The sequence below is a fragment of the Bactrocera latifrons genome, unplaced genomic scaffold (genome assembly GCF_001853355.1).
Source record: "Bactrocera latifrons isolate USDA-ARS-PBARC rearing strain unplaced genomic scaffold, ASM185335v1 scaffold_31, whole genome shotgun sequence".
NCBI classification, from domain to species: domain Eukaryota; kingdom Metazoa; phylum Arthropoda; class Insecta; order Diptera; family Tephritidae; genus Bactrocera; species Bactrocera latifrons.
The window spans coordinates 339,279-364,155 of record NW_017536741.1 but is presented as its reverse complement, the minus strand read 5'-3'; the positions used below and the strand labels follow the sequence as shown (position 1 = coordinate 364,155).

The 24,877-nt window shown below is 38.0% G+C and overlaps 1 protein-coding gene across 1 annotated transcript; it reads left to right on the top strand.

The window, feature by feature from the left end:
- LOC108970838 (neuropeptide CCHamide-2 receptor) lies at positions 1-24,361 on the top strand. Its single transcript, XM_018936496.1, has 8 exons — positions 1-87; positions 11,792-12,498; positions 17,297-17,516; positions 17,651-17,838; positions 18,599-18,792; positions 19,623-19,743; positions 20,831-21,199; positions 24,290-24,361. Exons 2-8 carry the CDS (start codon positions 12,128-12,130, stop codon positions 24,318-24,320), a joined length of 1,494 nt encoding a protein of 497 aa, XP_018792041.1. The 5' UTR covers positions 1-87; positions 11,792-12,127; the 3' UTR covers positions 24,321-24,361.
- The last annotated feature ends 516 nt before the right edge of the window (positions 24,362-24,877 follow it).

Below are 24,877 nucleotides of genomic sequence, written 5' to 3'. Positions count from 1 at the left end.
AATTGTTATAAAGTGTTTAAAATCACAAAAATTAAAAAAACTCTGGGCTGATCTCTTGACCTTTAGCGACCAAAAGATACAGCTTTGGTAAGCTTTTAAGTTTTAAATGATATAAAAATTTGGAAAGCAGAAAGCTTTAAAGATATGCACACACACACTCCCGAAACAAATAAAATGTAGTTACAATTCGCTTAAACTCAACTCAACTCAACTTTCAAATCAACTTACAAGTAAACAAGTTTTAGCGTAAAATTTACAGGCTTACAACGCGATTACAGGAGATTGACAATCATTGTGGGTGATTTTTAGCAAAAGACATTAAAGAAATTACTACAAATCGCCTTTTTTATTTGGTGCTGCAATTTAATTCTGAGAGTTCTTTTTAGTTTAATTTCATGATATTGCATTTTCATTGAGTATTTATATTTTTGCTGTGAATGTAAAAAAAAATGATTGGCAGACAGCAGGCAGACAGCTGTCAGTAACAGTTAGACCATGCAAATGAAAATGTAGAAAATATGTGAATTCCGATGAACGAGCAGTTAAAATGCTGTAAATTAAGAGAGAATTAGTTTTACAATTTTTTCATCGGATTAGATTTCAAAGCCAAAAGGAATAAAATACTTTAGAACTTTCTGCCCTCACGTATATCTCTTTGTCTCTAAGCATCTTTATTTTTATATGTAAAAATTGTTTGTCCGCGATGGACTCCTAAAATACTGAACCGATTTTAGTAAAATTTAGCACACTGTGTTCAGTTCGAACCAAATTAAGAGATAGGATAGTAAAAAGAAAGTAGTGAAAGCTCTTCTAAATTGACGCTCTATTAAGCGGACAACTCTATTAATTGGTCAGAAAGGAAGGTAGACATTGAGAAAGCAGCCTTAAATTCGTTATTGTTTCCAAAGAAATTTATTTGCATTAACATCTTCAAAATTAAACCTCAAGTACAATCCCTTGGATTTTTATACCGTCAAAAGCGTTTTCGCCTTTATTTGTAAATACATTTTTAATTGTATTGAGTAGTTTATTATATAACTTGAAGACGGATCCACTAGTTTATCCACATATACTACATAGATACATGAAAATACATAAAATATCCACAAACCTGAATTTTGTTTGTATTCAGTCCTCAACTTACTAATATGTCTTCAGTATTAGCGGCTTAAGTATTAAGAAACCAAAGACACCAATTTTAAATATATGGAATTTAATGGCGCCGTAAAAGCGCATACTCCTATTTATCAAGTAGCAGCCTCTCAGCTATCTACAAGCGTAAACGCCTATTCACACATTTCTAATAAATATTCGTCAAATTTAAATTGCTGCATGGAAATTTTTAAGTGCCTCACAATCTTTTTCAGCATTTGTAGTTGTATTTCGTGCTAAGTACATTGTGGACAAAGCATTTGTTGAGCTTTATAAAAGTTTGTAGATTTTAATTAGCTTGCTAATGATTGAGAATTGAAGGATGTCGTTGGTGTAAGGTGATTTTGTTGGACTTAGAAAGCACAGAGTAATTTTAAATTAACATTGTGCCTTGGAAAATATTTTAATTGGATAGCTTTGAGTAGTATCGCTTTGTGTTCAAGTAGAGAGTGTGAATTTAAAAACGAAAAATTTAAATATGTATACTCGTATATTTAGATTGTGATAAAACACCAGAAGTAATAAACAAAAAGCTAATATACCCTTCACAAATTCACTAATAGATTTTTTAGCTCCCTAACTTTCGATTAGCCAGTTAATAAGACAGCTCTTTGCTATATTGACGTGACCTCAACAATTTCTGCGGATATTGTATCGCTGTCTTGGATTAAATTGATAAAGATTGGAACTGCGGAGAGTTAGTAATGCAAACGAATAAAGTTTTCTTAAATATTTAATTCACGAACTGAGCTGCAAACAACACCAATAAAAAATTTCAGTAAATCTATTCACCGTCTAATGAAGGCGCTGAAATTGCCTAACAGTGAATTTTTATTTACCATCTTAATTTATATTTCGCTTTTGACAGCCTCAACTTGAGCCTCCCGCCTTACCTGGCCGCAATTAAGCTCGCCTCACCTTAAAGTTGAACTCATTTGCATTTTAAAGCTATCTTCGGCAATTGTAATAAGAAGCTACTTCGCACCCACTCGTCGGCAATGTAAACTTCACTGTCTCTTACTGCCAGTTAGCCGTTGGCTGCTGCCTCAAAGACTTATGCTGAATTGCTGACATTTGGCACTCAAATTCAATTTCACTCCATTTGTGATAACTAACACTGTTTATTCGAATGACAATAAAAATGATCAATTTAATGCAGACTTGGTGGCTTTAAGTGTCACTTTCAATGATAGCAAATTGAATTTTTTCCCGTGCCAAGGAAAACAAATAAAAAATTTAGACAATAATGATGACCACGTCTCCTTTTATGCGAATGTTATTAAGTGCCTGAGAAAATGCTTTCATACGGAAGTTGCCACTTCTCGGATAATTGGGCAAAACCATTTGTTTTATTTCGCGTCATTGAAGCGATGATAGAGACGTTTCAAATTTTCATTGATAACCAAACAATGGAAATTTTGTTTTGCAAGTTATAACTTTTTTGTAAAAGCTGCGAATGGTTGGACAGCCAGCTGTCTTAACTGTTGGATGATTTTGATGTTGGCTGTAAGCTCAAAGTCGAAAATTTACATCAGCGTTTGCTCATCTGCTGAAAGTGACATAACGGCGGTTGTAAGAGTGTAATGTTATGTTTAAAATGTAAGGTTATTCCCCCGAGGTAGTCCATACGTATTCCAACCAGTTTCGTTGTTTTTTGTCCCTCTCCTCGTTGCTCTTACCCAATTATCAAGCTGACTGATAGCCAATAACTGTTGATGTCGTCGATGATGCCTTGAGCTGAGTGGAAATGTGATTTTACAGTAACCTACACATAAGTTACAATAAAATTTGAGCATTCTCATTCGAAGTTGGCGCTGCGTCATTTGTGAGCCACTTGTATATATTTGGCTCAGCAAGGAGAGCCAAAAAATTTCCGCACCGGTTAGACAGCTGAAATCAGCCGATTTAACCAACTTTGGGTAAATTGTCCGCCCCCTAAAAATATGGAAAGAGCGAAGCGGTGAAGCACAAAACTTGTGTAAAGCGAAGTATTATTTGCATTTTGTTGCCTCCCAAACTTCGCAGCTAATTTTCTGAGGCTGGAGAGTACGCTGTTAACTCACGCATGCAAACCAACTCAACTACAATATATCCGGAAACGATAATTAGAGCACTGTTTGCGGTCGCCACATAGCGAACCGCTGGCGCCATAGACATATATGCGACAGCACAGTTCCTCATACACTCATATATGTCTTCTTGCACTTCATACAATTACACACATACACTGCAATAGGAATTTTTCAATACTGCGCACACGAAATCATGGCTTTCCTGCCTTTCTCCTGTATTCACAATAACCGGCAGCCGAAAGTAGGCGCACTCATACAAGCAAACAAAAAGGAAGATAGCTTGGGGCTCGTGTGTGTGTTTTGTTCAATTCTATATTGACTTTCGGAGCTAATTTTTTTTTGTTCCTCGCTGACGCCCATAACTAAACTTAAATGTCACAAAAGTATAAGTACATATGTGTGTACATCTACATGATTACATTCCGGCTTATTTGCTTACAAAAATATGCATATATAGACTTTTGTTATTGCCATGTCTGCGCAGTGGTTGGATGCTGATTTGTTTTGGATGAACAGCACAGTTTTCAAAATATTATTTTGCCATAAATATGTGCAACGTGTGATTGTGCTCAAGCACTCATAAGTGAAATTTGATTAATGACATCAGAGGGCAGGTCGCTTTAGTAACACAGTGGGATTGGAACAGATTAGTATGCGCCAATCGACCGTGTGTGCATTTGCTGCTCATATTGGCGGAAACTTGATGAATGGCCTACGGGTGATATGGTAAATGCAGTGCGAGTATTTATTTATGGCAACCTTTGTTTCTCGCAATGTGGCGTCTAATGAGCGATGGTTAATCCTAAATTATAGGTTGACTGGGTGCCGGAGGCGAACTTGAGAGGGAGGAGTAAATTCAAAGTAAGACGCACGACTTCCAATTTTTTACTTTGAATCTTAAATATCTAATATCAAGAACTTTAAAAATTGATTAGCTTTAAAATATTGTTTTTGAAAAAATAGTTATTCTAGATTAAAAAATGTTTCCCAACTGTATTACCCACAAATAGCCATATTCTGTCACATCCAAAGTGAAATCTGCTTGTAATCTGGTCGTATGCACCAAGCGTTGCTTATATTTTCTGCTGGAGTATATACATATATGCTAATTTTCATCCAGTTTTGAAATTGAAATGTAGCACAAAATATTGCTGCAGTGCAGTGATTTATGACGCACAATAAAGCAAACATTTAAATAAACGAGAATAATGCAAATTTAATATGTTTTAACTAAACTTCTATTGTCTGAGCAACAGCGGGTAGCTAAAGTAGTTTTGTAATTTTTTTGCGAGTACCTTAAAAGCTTACTCAGGCTAAAGCATTAATTTATCACTGCGCATTCATCACACGCCACGACGCGTACTCACTCAATGAATTTCATAAACAGCAGGGGATGGGAGACACTTGCATAGGAAGTCCGGTCTGGCCATTAGCGCAGAATTCACTCGCATAAGTGAGACAAAAGGTCAAAGTGAAGCACACCAAGCGCCACGAACTGAACCACTTAGAAAGCGAAGGCATAAAAGTGTAGGAATTCTCGGAATCCCGGAAACAGCACAACAGCAGCTGCTGCCAGAAATTTGCATGAAATGCGTTCAAATGCCATGAATAATGAGCTAAGAAATTTAAGGAGCTGGTATATGAACACACACGTTGTTTACTTATTCGCTTTGTTGACGTTAGGTGTCTGCGGCTGTTTGGCGCTAAAAGTAATCAAAATTAAGGAAGTGACGTCCTCTTTGGCGTAGTGGCTACACTGAAGTTGGCTTTCGGCTTTCTTAGCGGTTGAGGCATGCACCATATTTGAAGTAAACAATTTATTTGTCAATTTAATTTTTGTCCTTTTTTCAGCCTGCTATATGGCTGAAGTTCAGGGAAATGTTCAGAAAATTCTCTTTCAAAGCACTTCACCGCAGAATTAAGATTCAGTAATAAAAAGTCTTAGTATAAGCATAAATTTGATTAGCTTGAGCGTTCACCGGGTGGCCGGCAACAATTGCCACAGCCGCAAGCACCGTGTGTCGGTGGTGGCGACGCTCTTTAGCGCTTCGAATGGCAAACTATTTATTATATAAAACTTTCAACACTTAAAATATACTATATGTAAGTGTGTTTGTGTCTCTACGCACGCATAAATTTACAAACGTGAGACTGTATTCCAAACACTTTTGCATTTTAAGTTTTCCACGCCGCATAAACCACTCACAAAGTATTCTAAATAAAAAGAGAGAGCGAGAAAGTGTGCGAATCAAACAATTAATTTAAGTTACTTTATTATTTTTAAGCAGCGTTTGAAAATTATGCGCTAATAGAAAACATACGCACAACAAGAATAACAACATTGTGTGCATACGCATATTTCCACAAACAAAACAAAAAAAAAAAAAAAAAAAAACAATACAGCCAGACGTATGTACATATGTGTTCTCGCACAATTAACGGTTTCACGCGAAGAGTATTTCCCACAACAATTTCATTTTCCTTCAGCACTTTAGTCATCTCACTCAATTGGATTGCTAAAAAGTAAATAAATAAAAATGCGCGCAAATTAATTTTTATGTATAAACAAATAATTTGCAGAATCAAAGTGAACCTGAAAAGTAGAAGTAAATTTCTGAATATAATATAAATGAAATATAAATTTCATTGTAAAAACTATTTTCGAACAGAACATCGCATCCCTTTTTCATAAAGAAAACTTTCAATTGATATTGCTTTCGAGTCACAGAACTTTTGACTTAGCCAAATATTGGAAATAAAAAATTTAAAATAAAAATGCATTAAATTTCAAAATATTTTGCTGTTATTAGAGTATAAAAGAAAATTATTGTGTGAACAGTCGATTTCAGAGTGTATTCTGAATACTATATTGGGTAGTTGAAAAATTCTTTTCGTATTTTGTCATGCGTAGCGGAAAAAATGGCAAAAAGTGGTCGACCAAAATGGGACATATTTGTTTATTTATTTATTATTATAAATAAAAAATCAGTTGAAGTTTGATTAGAAATACGAAAAGACTTTTTCGACTACCCAAAATCTTCCTATTATGTTCTAAAAGGGCTTTATCAGCTTCTCTAGACTCTTAATTAACATATTATAGCATGTAATTGTTGGACGAAAACGAGTTTGCGATTGAAACCCTATAAATCTGTATGCTTTGAAAATGAACGAAACATATTTTGCTTAAATTTGAATATTCAGTAGTTACATCAACCATATTGACCACAAATGCATACCACTGCAAACCCCCGATAGTTACATGAGCTGTTGGCCAAATCACGTTGACTACGCAAACTCCGCCGTCAAACCAATTTCACTAATTAAAATCTCAATCTTCATTCTCTCATTTGCGATTGCGGTCCGTTTGTGGCTTACATACACATTTCAGCGAAATTTTTTGGTTAGCACACCACTTTGATGCTCCAAAGTAACACTTGGAGCAGACACACGATAGACCTACAAATGTATTGGGAATTAAAAGTTGTGTTGAGCTCAAATCAATGCGCACTGGCCGTCGCCATCACTGAGGAATAGTGAGAGTCGGAAAAGTGCTAAATAAAGTGCGGAAAACAATTACATCTTATCTATATACCATAATGATGTATAAGCTTCTGCGCGTGTGTGTATGTGTGTGTTTGTGTGCGATTGTGCGGAAATTACGTGCGGACGCTGTTGGACCAGATGGTCAGCGTTGATTATGGCACAGTTTTGGTGCCTACGTCGCGATGGCACTGGCAATGCGTTACGTCCGTACGCGTTTTGTGTTGAATCAGAATCAGAATCAGAATCGTTCTAATGTTCCATTTTCGCTTTTGCATTTGACAGACATTTCAAAGTGGCTTTTGAGCACACATGCATTTGCTGTGAAAATAAAAATTAAGTGAAAATGACAACTTGACGGTGAATGGTTTTTGTTTCGCCACGTAAGTCGCTTATATAGGAAACCACATTATTTGCCACATATTACAACGTTTTGTGTCCCCTTGGCGACATTTGCGAAAGAGTGTGCGAACCAAATGCGCTCATACCAAACACCTCTCCACAAGAACAACAATTTACTACACAGTTATGTGAACAGCGATTTGCCTCTGTTTAATAGCACTCTGAATCACAAATTTAAATATTTTACTGCTTTGGATTTGCATTTTCAAGTAATCAAGTTTACAAAATTTCAAAATTTTAAACTTTACAAATATGTTAGTCTATATAGTATCAATAGCACAATACAACAGCTAATCTGGGGGGTGAGAAATTCCGAGTCAGGGTGAAGGTCAGTATAGTAAAACCCTCCATCTTAAAAATTTTCCATCTTCACAAACAAATTTTTTCCAATCAGGCGTACTAAATGGTTCAGGTATACGAAAGCTGATTAAAAGTGACGCATTCAACAATATTTTGATTGACGCTGAATTGAATGCATGGCAGGCAATCAAAGAAGTAATAGGGAAAGTTGGGAAAGCATCGTTCTAACAACTACGATGTTTCTGTCGCAAGGATATTAAGAGCATTCTCGGAATTTTTTTTTTTTTGATTTGTTTGTTTTTTTGGTTTTTGCCAAAATGTTACAACTAAGCGAAAAACATCAAGGTAGGGAAAAAATTTAAAAAGTCATAAAAAAACTGACACATACGAACGCCAAACCCTTTGAGAGTTTTACTATACTGACCTAGTACCATCACCCTGACTTGGAATTTCTCACCCCCCAGACAATAATCCCAGAAATGTTCCACAGTGTAGTCTGTCCTAAATAACATAACCTCAATTGCTAAAAGCATATTTTAATGACATAAATTTCCTATATTCCCCTTTTATGAATTGCGACCCTTATTCATCTCAATCTCATAGAACGATTTAGAAGCAAGCAAATCAATCGATTAGTTTAGCATTTAGTGATTTTTATTTCCTGTGAATTGCTGTTATTATTTTTGCTTGAGTGTCTTACGGCATTGGCATAACTTTTCAGACTTGCCGAAACTCATTTGCTCACATCATTGATTGCCGAAATATTAGTACGGTCACAAGTGGGGGCAGAGGTGTGTGAGCGTGTGCTTGGGTTCCATGAGAGGTGTTGCCAGAAAGTTGTGTGAGCTTAAACTTTTGTTGGCAACAATTCAATAGCGTGTCTGATGTGGCTGTGCATGTGTGCCACACACACTTATGGTAAGCAGTGATATGAACAGCAATATTAAAGACGAACAAAGTTAACGGCAAATCTATGTGCGAGTGTGTGTGCGTATCTCAGGGAAATATGGCTAGGCTAATGTCAGAGTGGAAGCGAAAAGTGATGCTATAAGATGACGCTAATTCTAGCTGCTAGTGTCTTCTTACTGGGGTTTGTCAGAAAACTAATAGGACTGAGCTGATTCAAAAAAATAATTATTGAACCAATCATTACGATTCTTTTAAAAGTGTCAAAATAGGCTTCTTCTGCGTCAATCTAGCGCTGCCAGCGCGATTTCAAACCATTGAAGCCGCACAGAAGACATTCTTTAGGATATCGTTGAGGGCCGAGATGCATGCTGCTTAGAAACCCTCTGCCCTCTCAAAATGCTTGTCTTTCCAATCGGCTGCGATGTCTTTTCGGACCCTATTGACCCTTCGTTTGAGTCTCTTGAGGACTTAAACGTAAAACCTGGCGTTGACGGTTTGTTCAGGAGGAACAAATGCCTTCCCTTTTGTTGGGCGAGGAAACGTCTTTGACGCAGATTTAGCGAGTTTCACCCAGAATTTAATCGCGTACCTCCTCTCTAACGAATGCTGCATTTTCGGCTTTCACCACTCACAGAAGCACTCCGCTCGAAAATGTTTATCCTGGCTCTCCAGGTGATCGGAGATAACAGACCATCCGCTCGTTCGTTAGCTAGGAAAGTCCTGTACCGAATCCAGTCGGTGCACATACGCTTCGAAGTACAGTCGCGGCAGATGAAAATCAGTCCTATTACTTTCCTGACAAACTTTGTATCCCCAGACATGTCAACTACATCCTTCGAAATATAAAACACTTACTCACCTTTACGCTTTCATCCTGATTTCCTGTAATATCGGTTTTCGCTTAAACTGTGGTCGCTCAGTCTACGCATCGCTTCTCGCTTCCACTCTGACATCAGCCTTCGTGCATGCCTTCGAGCTATAGAGTGTTGCCTGTACTATATTACATAATATGTGTACTATGCACATCATATGTTTCGCTTCTGAATTGTTTGTGAGATAATGTTTGCTCTGCTAACATCGACGGAGCAGCGCAAGGATATTAATAATTGATGGAATGTTATTAAATATGTCGTCTTTAGTTCCTTGCAAGCTTAGTTCGTTGATATTGCTTTACTATGTGTCGAGCAAATAACGGAGCTTTTGTGTTGCTATTGTTGCCATATATAAAACCATTTGTGTAGTTTTGAACAGCTTATGTGAACTGCTGGCTTAAACTTTTCACAAAGGATATGTTTGGTATACAAATTTCATCGTCTTCTAAATTGATACTTGAAATTTAATTTTTTTTATATGGAAATTTCGCTAATATTTACCGTTGAATTTGCGAAAGCTTAGCAGCTTTTATATCGACGTTAAGGTACCTATAAGTGCTTATAATGATGGAAATCAGTAATGAGTTGGTTAACCATTAATTAAATTAAAATTATTTTGCTGGAATTCGCAATGACAGTGCGGGCCATTAAATCAAAGTTATGAAATTGAATTCGCACTGTTGGTGCTGCACAAATGAGGTCAATAAAAATAATTTTCAATTAAATTAAATTACAGCTTAATTTACAGTTCAATAAATTCAATATTTTGGTAAACAGTTTGTAAATTTAATTGTAAAATTGACAACGCGGCTTCTGATTGCGCGCGAAATATTAATAATCGCAATGGCATATTTTATATGATGTGTTGGCGCGTACTAGCCTTTCACATGCTCACGTGTCGTTTTAATTACACCAATACATGACAGTCGACGCTGCTGCGGCGTTCGTGGCCGTTGCCAGGGCATACGCGGCGTATGAGTGATATTTCATGGATACGCGACATTACTGTCACTTAGTGTCGCTGTAATTACAACAGTTATTACCATAAGTAATGTAAAGGAAAGAGCATGTAAGCACCACACGCAGAACGTGAAGCGCAATTGTTGCTGAATTGGCAATTAAAGTTAAGCGCCGAACTTCCACTTATATAATATATTTCTTGAATAAATGTCAACTTAATTTAATTGACGTGCATGTGCTTAAGGCGGGACGACGACAACGTTGTGACAGCTCGAACGACTGACTTGCAAAAATATCGCAGTAAAGAAATGCTTTAAAGCGAACAGAAAACAAGAAAAAACGTTTACTTCAGTTACACTGGAGATAGAATATCCTTTACAAATAAGAAAATGATTTTGTTCGGAATTGGAAATGATCGAATTTGGGATCGATATCTCACAAACTGAGTGAGGAAATCACTTATTACAGACGAACACGTCGAAATCGACTCAGCTCAACATGTTGATCGTTTATATACACACTTTATAGGGTTTCTGAAGTTTCCTTCTGAGTGTTACAAACTTCGTGAGAAACTTAATATACCCTGTTCAGGGTATAAAGAGTAAAACTCGAACATGAAAACAAATATACTGATAACAACAAGGGCATATCGAAAACAAATCTTTTCATTGAGTGAATTTAAATTTCTTGTGTCTGTTGGATGAGCTTGAGTGGTTAATGTTATTGGAATTAGTATTGTCTTTTTGACTTACAAAGTATTTTCCGCATACACATTTGTACCTAATATGTATGTATTTACATACTCATATACGTAAATATGTAAATATACATATAGCAACATATAAATAGGCTGCGAGTTTTGTGTTGATAACCGGTGGCGGGGCGAAACCAGAAAGGATCCAAAATACAGAAGAAACATTAAAGCATTCTGACATAAAGTTCCCTCCTTAATTCTTAAATTTGATTTTCGAGAGAAGATTTCTCTATTTTAATTTCGCGCTTTCTGAAAATATCAAAGCCTTCTAAATACACACATACAATTCGGCAGACTTGAGGAAAATCTGTTACAATAAAAACAGCAACGTTCGGTGTAAGCAAATGTTCGTCGCATGCCTACGACATTTCATGTAAGTGCGCTGAGGGATTCAAAGCTGCACGCTCAACGTTGCTGAGATTTGTTCCCGCTGACATGACTAATTATTCTCGAGCTAAGATAAATCTAGCCGTGACGCAACGCAATGAGTGTAATGAAATTGCGCTGTTCAAGACGTGCGTAGATGTTAGAGAATAAAAGGCATTTTTATTGTTATTTCAGTAGGTAAAAGGATTTCTATGTGCTAAGAGATACTCCAGCCATAAATATGGGGTTGCAGTCATCAATGCTTATGTTGAAAGGCTCTTATTTTCGTTGATCCACTGAACCATTAACGTAAGCTTCACTAAACAATTACCAACACAAAAGCCACACAAAAATAATAAAAAAAGTACAAAAACAAAAACAAATAACTAAAGAAATATATAAAAATAGATTTCTCCGCATAGTAGCCGACGGTAGTTATAACATTGTCTTCTTTTTTATTGCAGTGGATAAACTCTACACAATGTGAGCTGTCTATCAGCCGCAACGCAAAGAATATACAAGCATACATTCCCCACAACAACAAAGATAAAGACGAAAAGTTAATGCCAAAAGACAACGCCAAAATGTACGCTATTATACGACCGACCAGTGCATAGTCAAAACCCACTCAACATATTTGGTATTCCAGCGGGTACACACATAAGTAGCGAGGCTCATCACTCAGCGGCAAATCATCTGTCAAAGCTGGGCAGCCAAGACGTTAACAGCTAAGTAACCCAATAAGGCAGTTCGTGCGACAGTTCGAGTCCGCCAACCGTTGTCTGCCACTACACTGAGGCATGTTTGGGTCACAGCCAGCATCCGGGAGGCTGGTCACACGTCTGCCGTGGGCTACACTCATCTCAACTACAACGTCACGCTCGTCATATTTCGATGCCGGGGGCCCAGCCTTGGCTTCTGCTATCGGTAGAGTAGCAGCCAGTACCAGCCACGAAGAAAGCCTACGTAACAAGAGCGCGATTGCGGGTGCGGTGTGGGGTGATGATGCGGACATCGATCCCGCCACGGATTATGTGCCACCCTCACAACGACCCGAAACCTATATTATCACAGTGCTTTTTGCGCTCATCTTTATTGTTGGCGTTTTAGGTAATGGCACTTTGGTGATAATATTTTTTCGGCATCGCTCCATGCGCAACATTCCCAACACGTAAGTTGCTAAAAGCATTTGTGCTTTTTCCAGGACGCTGAATTTAGCGAGCCATTATGTGGCCATAAATGTAGGCTCCTTAAGTTGAAGAGAGTGGTGGTATTTTCACCAAGTGTTAGATGGCTTATATTTTATTTATGCATTGACAAAATGTTTTTCTAATCAACCGTTTTGCTTGAAGTGAACAGTTCAGGCCACAGTGTTCAATATTATCCATTAATAACCGGAGAATAGGTTACTTTATTAGATATCGTTGATAAAATGTTTTCCAAACATTTAAAAATACTCTTTAATAACAATTTCTGAAAATTTTGTGTGGCCTAACAGCTTGCCAGACTGTTGAAGCCAATAGAAATATGAATTAAAATAATATTTGAAACAAGCAGGTTCATGCCCATTTAAATTGAAATTTTATGAGCGTTTCGGCTTAGGAAAAAATTGGGGTTAAGAAAAATTCTCATACATCTACATAAATAAATAAAAATTAATCGCCAAAATGTATAAACGCTCATAACTTTCATACCACTGAATCAAATTTGACAATTCTTTTTTTAATGTGCCCGTTGAGGTTCAAGGATGGTTTTTACGGCAAGAAAATTTCGAATAATTTCCGGGAAACCCCTGAAAACAGCCCTCTTCTTTTTCCCATACAAACGAACGAATGTTTGTTTGTTAGTAACGCTAAGAGAACGGCTGCACCAATCTTAATGAAATTTTCAGAGGTTATTCGCTGTGGATCGGGAAAGGTTTAAACATAAAAATACCTTATACAGGACGAAAAGTCGGAAAATTGGATAGTTCCAAAAAAGTAACTCTTTTCCATACACTTTTTTTTAATTTTTCTTTGTTTTGTTTTTCAGTATTTTGATTTGTGAATTATTTGAATCGTTCAATTTCGGTCGCTTGCTTTTTTATTCCGGCTATTCAAAGAAAAATTATTGAAAATTATTCACTGAAAACTATACATACATACATATGTGTGCTTCACGCAAAGTGATCAATTGCAGATTGAAATTTGCTACGGCGTTTTTTTTGCGAGCAACGTATGGCAGCCCAAGGCAAGGCAAGGCAAGAATAAAAGGCACTCCTAGGATGCGATGACATACTTGCGGAATTATGGATCGCGGTCAATCAACAATTTCAAACAGCAGTTATGATGTTTGATGGTGCTGTTGGATGCTAGATGTACTCTGTTGAGTGGCAAAAGAGAGGTTTGCCACACGTACACACTATTCTTTGGATGGTGGTTACACCAGATCAAATTGATGAAATCATTTCTGTGGAAATTCCTGATGCAGAAAAGATCCAGTATTAATCGAAGTGGTGAAAACCAATATGATTCATGGACCTTTCGAACATTACAATCCCTTTTCGGTTTGTATGGCTGACAATAAATGCACAAAACACTATCCACGTGCTTTTCTTTCGGAAACACAAACTACAATTGATGGATACCCACTCTATCGGCGCAGCTCATCAGACGACAATGGCAGAACATTCAGCATTTAATTTAGAAGAATGAATATCGAAGTTGACAACTCATGGATCGTACTATATTCCCCACTAATTCACATTCAAAACTCATGTTAATGTTGAGTATTGCAGTTTGGTCGATAAAATACGTTTGTAAGTACGTCACTAAAGGAAGCAACATGGCGGTTATTGGTCTTGAACGAGATGAGATCAGCAAGTATCGAATGGGTCGATACGTGAACTGCAATAAAGCGCTTTGTAGGATATTTACTTTTGCAATTCATGAACATTTTCCGACCGTTGTGCGTCTCGCAGTTAATTTGGAGAACGGCCAAAGAGTATATTTCAACTCAGAGAATACAGTACAGCCAATTAAAACATCGCCAGGAACAAAATTAACATTTGTGAGTTTTTCTCAACTTTCGCCAGTGATCTCTTTGCGAGAACATTGCACTATTCGAAAATATCTTGACATACATGGAATGCATTGTCGAAGAAATAGTTAGGCAGAAAGGAAGGCAAACCAGTAGATTGACATCCAGGTGTGTTCTCAACTAATTCCTTGRGACGAATTTATACAATCCACCCGTAAAATGACGATGGTTTCTACCTTCGATTAATGTTCGCGGTTCAACTTCATTTGTGTCGTTGCGCACTGTGAATGGTACGGTGTGTGCAAGTTTTGGAGAAGCAAGCCAGCGAACAAAAATAATGTTACCGAAGACATTTTACATCGTCTTCGCTAAAAATTGTAAATGGATCAATTCCTATTGATACTTCCAGTGGTTTGATATCAATTCCATTCGCCGTTTGTCAATTCACGAAAGATGAACTCATCAGGAATATTTATCCGAACATTAGCCAAATTATAGTAACTACGATTCCTGAAGTACACGCGCAATGCTAGCTGTGAGAAATACCGATGTTGTTGACTTAAACTGGAAGATTCAAAGTCAAATTCCAGGAGACTTGCGCTTGTATAAAGCGAAAATATCGTCTTGAAAATGAAGACTACGCCGTGAATTTCAAAATTTATTGGAGAGGCTTGGTATGCCACCGCATCATTTTTCGTCTCAAAGTTGGAACTGTCGTTATTGTGTTCCGCAATCTGCGCTATCGAATACAATGCTTGATTCTATGAATTCCTGTGAGTTTTAATGATTTGCCATTTCAGCTCAAACGTATTCCACTTCTAGTGAAAATTGCATTTGAGGTGACGATCAACAGGACACAACTTGATTTGCCAAGTTTGGAAGTGCTATGTTTTTCACACGGTCAGATATATGTACATACATACGTGGCGTGCTCACGAGTTTGAAAACCATCTTTCTGTATACCGAAAGAGAAATCAAAAAATGAGATTTATCAAGCAACGTTACATTGAAAAAAAAATTAAATGATAAATTTAACTTTCTTTTCATTTCAAAACACATAATGTCACGCGGGACAACGGCTGCGAGGTCAGCTAGTTTCTTAAAATATAAAGACTTCTTTTGTGAGTTTATATTGCTCTCTGACAGACTTAACTTCTCATAACTTCTCTCATATTTATTATATTCCGACTTAGTGATGGCCCCATTCAAATTCAAATTCGAATCGAAAGATCAACAGTAAAAAGCTTTGCAGCGGTCATCTCCATAATTCTTCCAGCACTCGTAGACCCAAATACTATGACACAAATGCCCACAATTCAGCTTGTCTAGAAAGCAAAATACGTCTTTACATATGTGTATATGTCCAACATTAATGGTTTCAAATGGCGTAGATCGAATGTCAAGTATGCTCTTTGGCTATTTAAGGGCACACAAACACATTTGCGTTCATCTTATGAGTGTCTTTCAGAAAAGTTAGTTGCCGACAGTGATTCCTCGCTGTTGCATAATTACATAACTGTTTTTGAGAACTCGATACAAGCGCGGCTCGATCTGCTGGGACCGTCTGGTGTGGGTAATACGATTGATGGCAAAACTCGTTCGAACGCTAAAATTGCAGAGATAAAAACTTGCTATTCCTGCTAAAAAAAGGCCAATTCACTCTCGATCCCTTATTAACTATTCATTTGCTTTAAATTGTGTGTTGAGCTCGATAAATGACGGTCATCATCGGTGTCTGCAGTTATTTGCGAAAACGAATAACATTGCTTTAAGGCCAAACACAGGCGAAGCTATGTTGATTTTATGTATGCCAATGCGGTCGTCTAGTGCATTGGTAATCCAGCATTTATTCATAACTACACATTTGCTATTCCAATTCTTCAGAGTAATATCGCTGTGCTGGGCGCCAAGCCACACCGTTCAAATAAAAAAATTCTATAGCTTCAGTGGCGCACATATAGCGGCAAGCATGCAGAATAAAAATCCATAAAAGAATACCGCAAAGTAGCTATTTCCTCACTTGGCGCTGGCAGCAGGTTGTACACCCGCACCGATAGAGTCACGCATACAGTGGAGAACGTCTGTTTTGTGCCGTACCTCATTGTTAATATTTTTGCTCCGCATCGTTACTTTGATGTGTGCGCCTGCCGCTTATCGAAATCGCGTCACACACGCCTGCCGCTGCGATCAGCCATGTGTGCGATTTTACTCGTTCGTTTCGTTACTTTTTGACGTGGAGCCGTCTCGCTTCGCTGCCAATATAGATGTTTCCTCATTTCATTTGGTTTGCTTTTTGTTGCTGATACTGAAATTTTCGCGAATGACAGTCTGTTGGAGCTGTGACTTTAGTTTGTGCGTTGATAAGCCGCTAAGAACCTTCGCTTTACCGTTTTCAGAACTTTCGTTCGAATGAGAGCCCTTGTTTCCGTCTCATCCATTTCGACGCTTTTTCTGTACTTTTGGTACTTTGATATTTGTTATACGCGTTAGAAGTTGAGGAGCCACTCCAGTAATTGAAGGAGAGAGTATCATCAGAGCCGCTCCTGGGGCTGCAATTTATCTGTGACTCATATACGTATGCCGAAGGGTTGGCCTGGGCGTATGAGTGATATTTGTGTTTATGTATTTTTAAATTGTCTTGCATTGTCGCTCATACGACTTGTGGGATGCAACACCCAAATATTCGTTGCGAAATGAAAAGCCGAAAATCCGCAAAAAAGGGAAATGCCCCAAGGGACTCATACATACTTACAAAATGTTCACCGAGAATTTAGATACGAGTGAAGAATTTTACAAGAAGGGTAGAAATAAATAATTTAAATAAATATAAAGGTTTTATTCTTGATTAAATTTATTGTTGCGTCCTTTAAATTAAATATTGTATAAATTAAATTTTGTATTTTTATTTTCTTTTACCAACCTGTTCTTTCGCCTTTTACAATGTGTTGCAGTTACATTCTGTCGCTGGCCTTGGCCGATCTGCTGGTCATTACCATTTGTGTGCCATTGGCCTCCATCGTCTATACACAGGAGAGTTGGAACTTTGGCGCCGAGATGTGTCGCATCAGCGAGTCCTTCAAGGACATTTCCATTGGCGTTTCGGTATTCACACTGACCGCCCTGTCTGGCGAACGCTATTTCGCCATTGTGAATCCGTTGCGCAAACTGCAGGTGAGTGCCACTGTGGGTTGCTAGCAAATGCTGCTCATGAATAGTACGAGCTGAGTTTCGCATCCTTACTTTGCATATATATGGTGGCATTACATTCATTCTTATTTACATTTTTGCTTGCTTTTTGTTTGCAGACAAGGCCTTTGACCGTTTTCACCGCATCAATGATCTGGATAGTGGCCATTTTGCTGGCGGCGCCGTCGTTTATTGTCTCCGATCTTCAAGAGATACATATTCCGCCAAGCAGGAATAGTAAGAACTTGACAATTGTGATTTGCTCGCCGTTCGGACGTTATCGCCCCAATTATAAGTCTTATTCTAAGTGAGTTTAGTCAAAACATAAGCTTTAAAATGACAACAGTGGAGTTTTACAAGAAAAATTTCACTTATTTGTACATTTTGCAATTTTACCTTCCTTCCCAATGCTTAAATTTCTCTTTTTATCACCCTCTGTGCTCTCGCGGAAACACGAAAATACAATAACAATAACAATCACAAGCCACACGCTTCAAGTTTGGCCTAAACTATTGAAGCGCGTTCAGTTTTATTGAAATTTCATGACTGTATGGGTACAAAAGAGTCGTTTCAAAAATAATGTGCTTGTTTGACAAATTCTACTCAATTTACTTTGAGACCTTATCTGCACAAGAATGTCATTTTCGTTTCCGCTTCTTTGTATTTTCTAATGCTATTGTACTACCTTGGGACGTGCAATCCGATTTGTGTAAAAGCGTGAAGACATCAACGTGTGCAGGCTTGTTCTGGATACACCTGAGTACACATTTATTCAATCACGTTGTTTCCAGAAATACACAACAAATACAAGTTTAATTCGACACGCTTTCACAGTTTGCCAAGACAGGAGCCCGGAAACTTTTCGATCTACATAATCAATATCAGAAACACTTGCTTCATTTACCAATGATAATCTATCCTCACCTACGCTTAAAGAACTCCTGCCAGGAATGTCTTAGACTGGCGTTCATATTTTAAAGTTCATATTTACAATGGTCTCTCTGAAATCAAAGTTTATTTTATATTTCTCCTTAGTTTACTTTTCTTTTCATCTCATTCTCTTACAGATACACAGTGATCAGCAAGGCGATCATCTATTATCTGCTGCCGCTGTTCATTATCGGCGCCCTGTACATATTAATGGCCAAACGTTTGCGCACGAGTGCACGCGAAATGCCCGGCGAGGCGTTGGGTATGCAAAGCCGGTCGCAGGTGCGAGCGCGTCGTTACGTGGCGCGAATGGTGGTCTCCTTTGTTGTGAGTAAGTTGACGCACGAACCAAATCAAATAATGTGCAATCGCTCTACGAATGCAATAATAGCAAGTAGATAAATTGGTATGGGTGGGCAAGGGGCTGTGTGTGGGCTTGGAAACAGTTATGCAATATGCTGTGTAGTATTGATGTGCAGAGGGCTTGGAGAATAGTCGTGCTTAATTAAATCTGCTCCGGCACACAAACGAGCCTGCGGGTGCAAGGCAGGCAGCGAGCGACTGAGGATTTTAGTGTGAACAATGTGTTTCCTGTTGGATTTGTATTACGTAAAAGTTTTATTACCAAATATGGCACAACAAATGCTGTTAGCGCATGTAAAGAGGTCCATTTGCTCTTCAATATTATTCTTTCGCCCTAAAGTGGTCATAGTTGCATTTCATATGTTTGAAGAATGAACTTCGCTTATTCGAGCATCTAAATTTTAATACCATAATTATTTTCATCTATTAACAAAAACGTTCGTTTATTGTCGCTTTACATACAGTATTTAGTGAAAATTTTAAGAAAAGTTGCGACAATGATTCCCATGAGCCGCAAGCTTTTCCTGGTTGACTGCAATGCAATTCTGCACCTTGACGTTTAGTGTTCACACATAAAATGGTGTTGCCACACCAAGGAACTTTTTTGCTTTGGGTTGCCAGTTGGATTTGTCAACATAACTAGTAAAAACTCGGTATGCAAGCGTTGTCAGCCGAAAGGGAGCCATTGAAATATTAAAAAAAAAAAAATTGAGGAAACAATAAATACAGTATTTATAAAAAATCAATGGAGAAAAATGTCGATGTCTAACCGTTTATTTTACCTATCATTCTTTGTAGTATTTTTCGGCTGCTTCTTCCCTTACCATGTATTCGAGTTGTGGTTCCACTTAAATCCTACGGCTATAGATGACTTTGATGACTTCTGGCATGCCGTTCGCATAATAGGATTCTGTGCAAGGTAAGCAATGAAAAAAAGTGTGCTGCAACGGGTAAAGTAACAGTTAGAGGTTTATGCGTATACGACCATATGGGCACAATAGAGCTTGGGTTGCGGTGCAAATCTATAGATATTTGATAGAATATATAACAGCTAGCAGAAAGGTGAAGACGAGGTGTTGGAAAAAGCCAGGGTATACACATTGTAGCAGATTTCCTATAATATAGACTTCGTTCATAAAATGTTTACCGTTTTCGTCGGACCGATTTTGTATCAGATGGCCAGAGATCACTTGCCTTAAATTCTTACTCTTGGCGTTGCGCTAACTTGACCTTAATGGGTGAAACATTGTGTCCTGTACACATATAGGCAATGTGACGGCTATTTCGAGCTCACAGGTGACAATGCTAACCCGCAAATCCAACATTGATTTGCATATCTCGAATCTTTCCGATCTTCCTGTATTTTCCACTTCAACGCCTTGTGTGCTGATATCATTGAATTTGTTGCATTCCTGTACCTCACCAGTCATGCAAGTTGCTGAGCGCAGGGTCGTGTTGCTTCAGAAGCCACTGCTCATAACCACATTCGTTTGAGATTTTCTTCAGTTTTTATATTGTCACGAGAAAGTAAGTAGCATTTGCAACTGAAATAGAAAAAGTGGCGCTTTTATTGGTGTTGTTGCTCAAATGTATGCAGATTCAAAGGGGATACTGCGCGAGAAGCAATTTTATATAATTAATCCGGATAGTTCTATTCAGTTGCTCTTGCGAAATTTTTATTGGAGAACGAGTGCATTATAATTAAATTAAAGTAGTGGAATATTTTTTAAGTATGCTCAGTAATTGCACAAAATTAAATAGCTAAGGAAATCGTATTCGCATTCGTATTCGTCCCCTATTTGTTCACTTTTATTGAGTAAAGGTAATGCGCTTGAGAAAAATAATTAGGAGCTGAATGGAGATCTAAGACTTGCCCTCAACAGCCGAAGTCTAAGAAAATGTAGGAAATGTAATTTTCATGCACAGCGCTCATAAGCTATCATCATTGCGCACTAATTAAATTTCTTCGCTGATCGCCACCATAACATTTCTTTTATTATTCGCAGTTTTTTGCACTCATGCGTCAATCCCGTCGCATTGTATTGCGTGTCCGGCGTGTTCCGGCAGCACTTCAAACGCTACTTGTGTTGCTTGTGCATTAAAAGACAGCCGCGCATTCGCCAACACTCCACAGCGACGGGAGTGATGGACACGAGCGTCATGTCGATGCGGCGCTCCACCGTCAGCAACTACAACCGCGCATCGATGCACATCAACAGCAACAGGGGTGGCACCAATGGCGGCGGTGGCAGCGCTGAAGGCGGGTCCAGCACCAGTACAAGCTTTCAACGGCAAGCCTCAATGCCGCTGTACCACAGCGTCACGCTGCAGAATAACGGCGCTGGCGGCGGCACCCACGCCGCTGGTGATAAAAGGTGAGATACGGTCGTCATGATGCTGGAAGCGGACGAGTTTCTTTAAGTATGTAACGCACTGCGCAACACTCGTGATCATAGCAGCACCCACACTCAAACACATGCGCACACAATTGTCCGTTGTGCCATCACATGTACTACGTGTGCCACTTGATGGGGGCTTAGTTAGTTTAATGAGTAAAGTGTAGTGTTATTGTTGTACATTAATAGAGTTATTGTAAAGGGGAATAATAACATTGTGTGGTGCATTTAAATGCGCACTAATGAAGCGTTCGAGCGACTTAAAGCGGGAAAAGGTGAGCAGACAGTGTTACCAGCTCGCTTCACTCCTTAGGGCGGCAACATAGTGCAGCTGTGAGTTAATCAGTACCATAACGCTGCCCCTCACTATGGTTTAATCTTAAGAGGGACACTCCAAGTGGTATTATGCCTACGGTGATGTTATATTTAACTGTCTTTGTGAATATTATGAAGCGGTAGTGATGCTACCGTTCGTTTGTTGCAAATACACCAACGAGCAAAAGTTGAGTATGGCGTTTTAATAGCCTTTCCAAAAGCGAGTTTTATGAAGTGTACGTGTTCCTGATATATTATATGTACATATGTAATTTTTACCAATTAAATATTACCACTTTGCTCATCAGTGTATAAACAAATAGCCTAATGTATATATATGTATAATGAAATTTTGTTTAATTGCATTAAGAAACCAATAACCAAATAGTTTCGCACAATGTTTAGTAAATAGCTTATTAAATAGTTTAGTGATTATATAAGAATATGGAAATACATAAAAAATTACACAAATATCTTGTCGTGTTGAGCCACGCTCAAAAACACTTCGCCTAACTGTGAATTTACTGCTAGAAGTAGAGTTAAGACTTTTTACATTAAATTCGGTTGTTGTTATTGTGTATGAGTATTTGTATATGTGAGTGTAATTACTAATTCTCTAACAGTGAATGTATATATTTGCATAAATTGATAACTTGCCTCTTTGTGTAGTTGTGAGTACGCTTGTTAACTGTATATAAAAATTTCAAATCACAACTGAAATGAATCCCGTACTGGAAGTTGCGATTCTGAGCGGGTATGTGCATGAACACATACATAAACACGCGCTAAATACAGTTTACGCACGCACACATGCATACATATACACGTATATACAGATATGCGTTATTGTTGGGGTGTTACACTCAAGCAAACTGTTTAATTTACTTTTGTCACGTCGATATGGCAGCATTCCCGATCCATTCTAACACATTCTTCCTTGTTTGCTAGTAATTTAAGCTAGTAAGGAATACACACACTCACACACACTTGTGTATACCTATACACATACTTGTAAGTAAATATAAGTAACCTGAAAATAAAGAATGAACTCAAGAGACGCGAATACATAAAAACGCCCAGGCCTTTTTCTCTTATTCTAAATGATTTGTAAATAATAATAAAAAGCCGTTAAGTATAATACAGCAAAGGGTGAGCGCATTGTTGTTTATCACATTACATGCAAATCTGCCATAATTTATTGCAAAACACGCGGAAGGATTCATGAAATGGAGCTCTTGTACTACGCCCACTTCGGCGCACAGAAGGTTAATGACTGGAAATTGTATCACCGTTCCACGTAAAGGAATTAAGGCCTTCTGTTTGTGCACGTACTTGTAAACACGTTTGTTGAAAACTGGTAACTCTTTTAACCGTTTATGCAGAGGCGACCGCCAGAGTGTGCGGCTTAGTTGTACAAACGTCTCTCGCCTGCTTCGTTAAATATCAGGTGCTGTACGCTCTAGTGTCATGCGTCAAGTCCACCAGGAGAAGCTGCTTAAAGTTTTCAATAAATATCTACTACTAGATAGAAATATCTTCTGTCATCAAACAAACAGTCGTCGCACTCGTGACTTGGCTCTCACGTCACTGTTGACGGTCATAACATTGAAATCGTAGATAATTTCGTCTATCTTGGAACCAGTATCAACACCAGCAACAATGTCAGCCTGGAAATCCAACGCAGAACAGCTCTTGCCATCGGATTGAGTATACAAATGAGAGTCCTCTCTTGGCGAAAAAAAAAAACCAAACTCTATAAGGCACTTATTATTTCCGTCCTACTATGTGGTGCAGACAACAACTGATGAGTAGAAGTTGCGAGTTTTCGAGAGAAAGGTTCTGCAATAGATTTATGGACCTTTGCGCGTTGATCACGCCAAACGGAACGACGAGCTGTATCAGATATACGACGACATTGACATAGTCCAACGAAGTGCTTTCAATCATATATAATATATATATATAAAGAAGACTTATTAAGATTAAGTTCAAGAATGAAGTTGCTGAAGGCAACAATTTCATAGAGCCATGATTGTTCAGCTTAAAGAAGCTTAGACCGATTTTCATCAGCTTTAACAACTTTTGTCGTTCTCTTTTTAACGCGTCATTTGAAAAGTTTCATTTTATTTTTGCTCTTTCTGTTTTGGGCCTTCGCGAGCTGATGGTACAATATGTTTGGTTGTTATGATGTTGTTAGCAGCATATCTATGTAAAAAGCTGTATGATTATCTATTGTCATTTGACCAAGAGCAATGCTGGTTGTTTTCTGTGTTTGCACAGTTCGCTTGAATTTGCTGACCCTCCAGCGAATATATTTTTACATCGTTCCTTTATTATCCTTCACTCTGCAGATGAGCACAGCTGATTTGATTACGTTTTTTATGTGCTTTCCCCTTCTCACCCCACAATCACACATACGAGCGGCCTTTTTCACAAATATAGTCGACGCCCACACGCACGCACCCTCACAGCACAATAAGTTACATATGTAAATATTTTCGAAAATTTTCTCATTCAAAACCGTGCAACTCTCTCACTCTTTTCACATGCACAGTAGTTGGTGCAAAATAGTGTTGTCCAGCAGTAAACCAACGGCAAAAGCGCAAAAAAGTTAGAATGAAGCAAAAAACAAATCAGTGTTGTTGATAGTAAAGTTGGATACTAGTTTTCGTTAGCCCGCCGAAATTCACGGACGCACATAGCTTGGATATGTTTACAATATATTTGCTAATTTAAGGCTTAAATGCATTTCAGATACTCTTTGGATAGCTTGGAGCGTTACTAAGTCGCGGCATTTCATATATAAGTATATTGGCAATATACATATGTACATGTAGGTGTGTACGTACGCATATGCAGCGATGTTGTTGGATGCAACTAAAATTTTATTTATTGTATTAAACAGCGCACTGGAGCGCTGGTCGAGCTCTGTTCGGTGGGCGCCTGAATTGGATCTTTAAGCCTTTGAGAAAACCATATTAATTGAGGAATATGTACATAAATACATATGTATGTCAGTGTGAAATTAAATATTGAAAGTGTAAAATGCATATTTTGTAAAATGTAATCGAAAATAAAGAAATTTAAAACAGGCAAGCAAAAATAAATATTATTGTTTGGAAATGGAATTTCGTAGCTGCTGAATTCATCACAAAACATTGTGATTTCGGTGAACATAAACAGACTGTGGTTGCGAAGTCATAAGTATTGGGTCTTTCACTAAGTAATTTAGTTTGATGACAACAGCTGATGTTATTGAATTTTTTCGCAGCCAATTTAACTCTTAACCGCTTTACCACTATATGTTTGGTCACCTGACATAGTAAGACTTGTTTGTAAACA

Excerpts from the sequence above, each read along its gene's own strand:
- LOC108970838 (XM_018936496.1), top strand. The coding sequence starts at position 12,128 with ATGTTTGGGTCACAGCCAGCATCCGGGAGGCTGGTCACACGTCTGCCG. Across the intron at positions 17,517-17,650 it reads ATCCGTTGCGCAAACTGCAG|ACAAGGCCTTTGACCGTTTT; the intron begins GTGAGTGCCACT and ends TTTTGTTTGCAG. Across the intron at positions 21,200-24,289 it reads CACGCCGCTGGTGATAAAAG|ATACTCTTTGGATAGCTTGG; the intron begins GTGAGATACGGT and ends AATGCATTTCAG.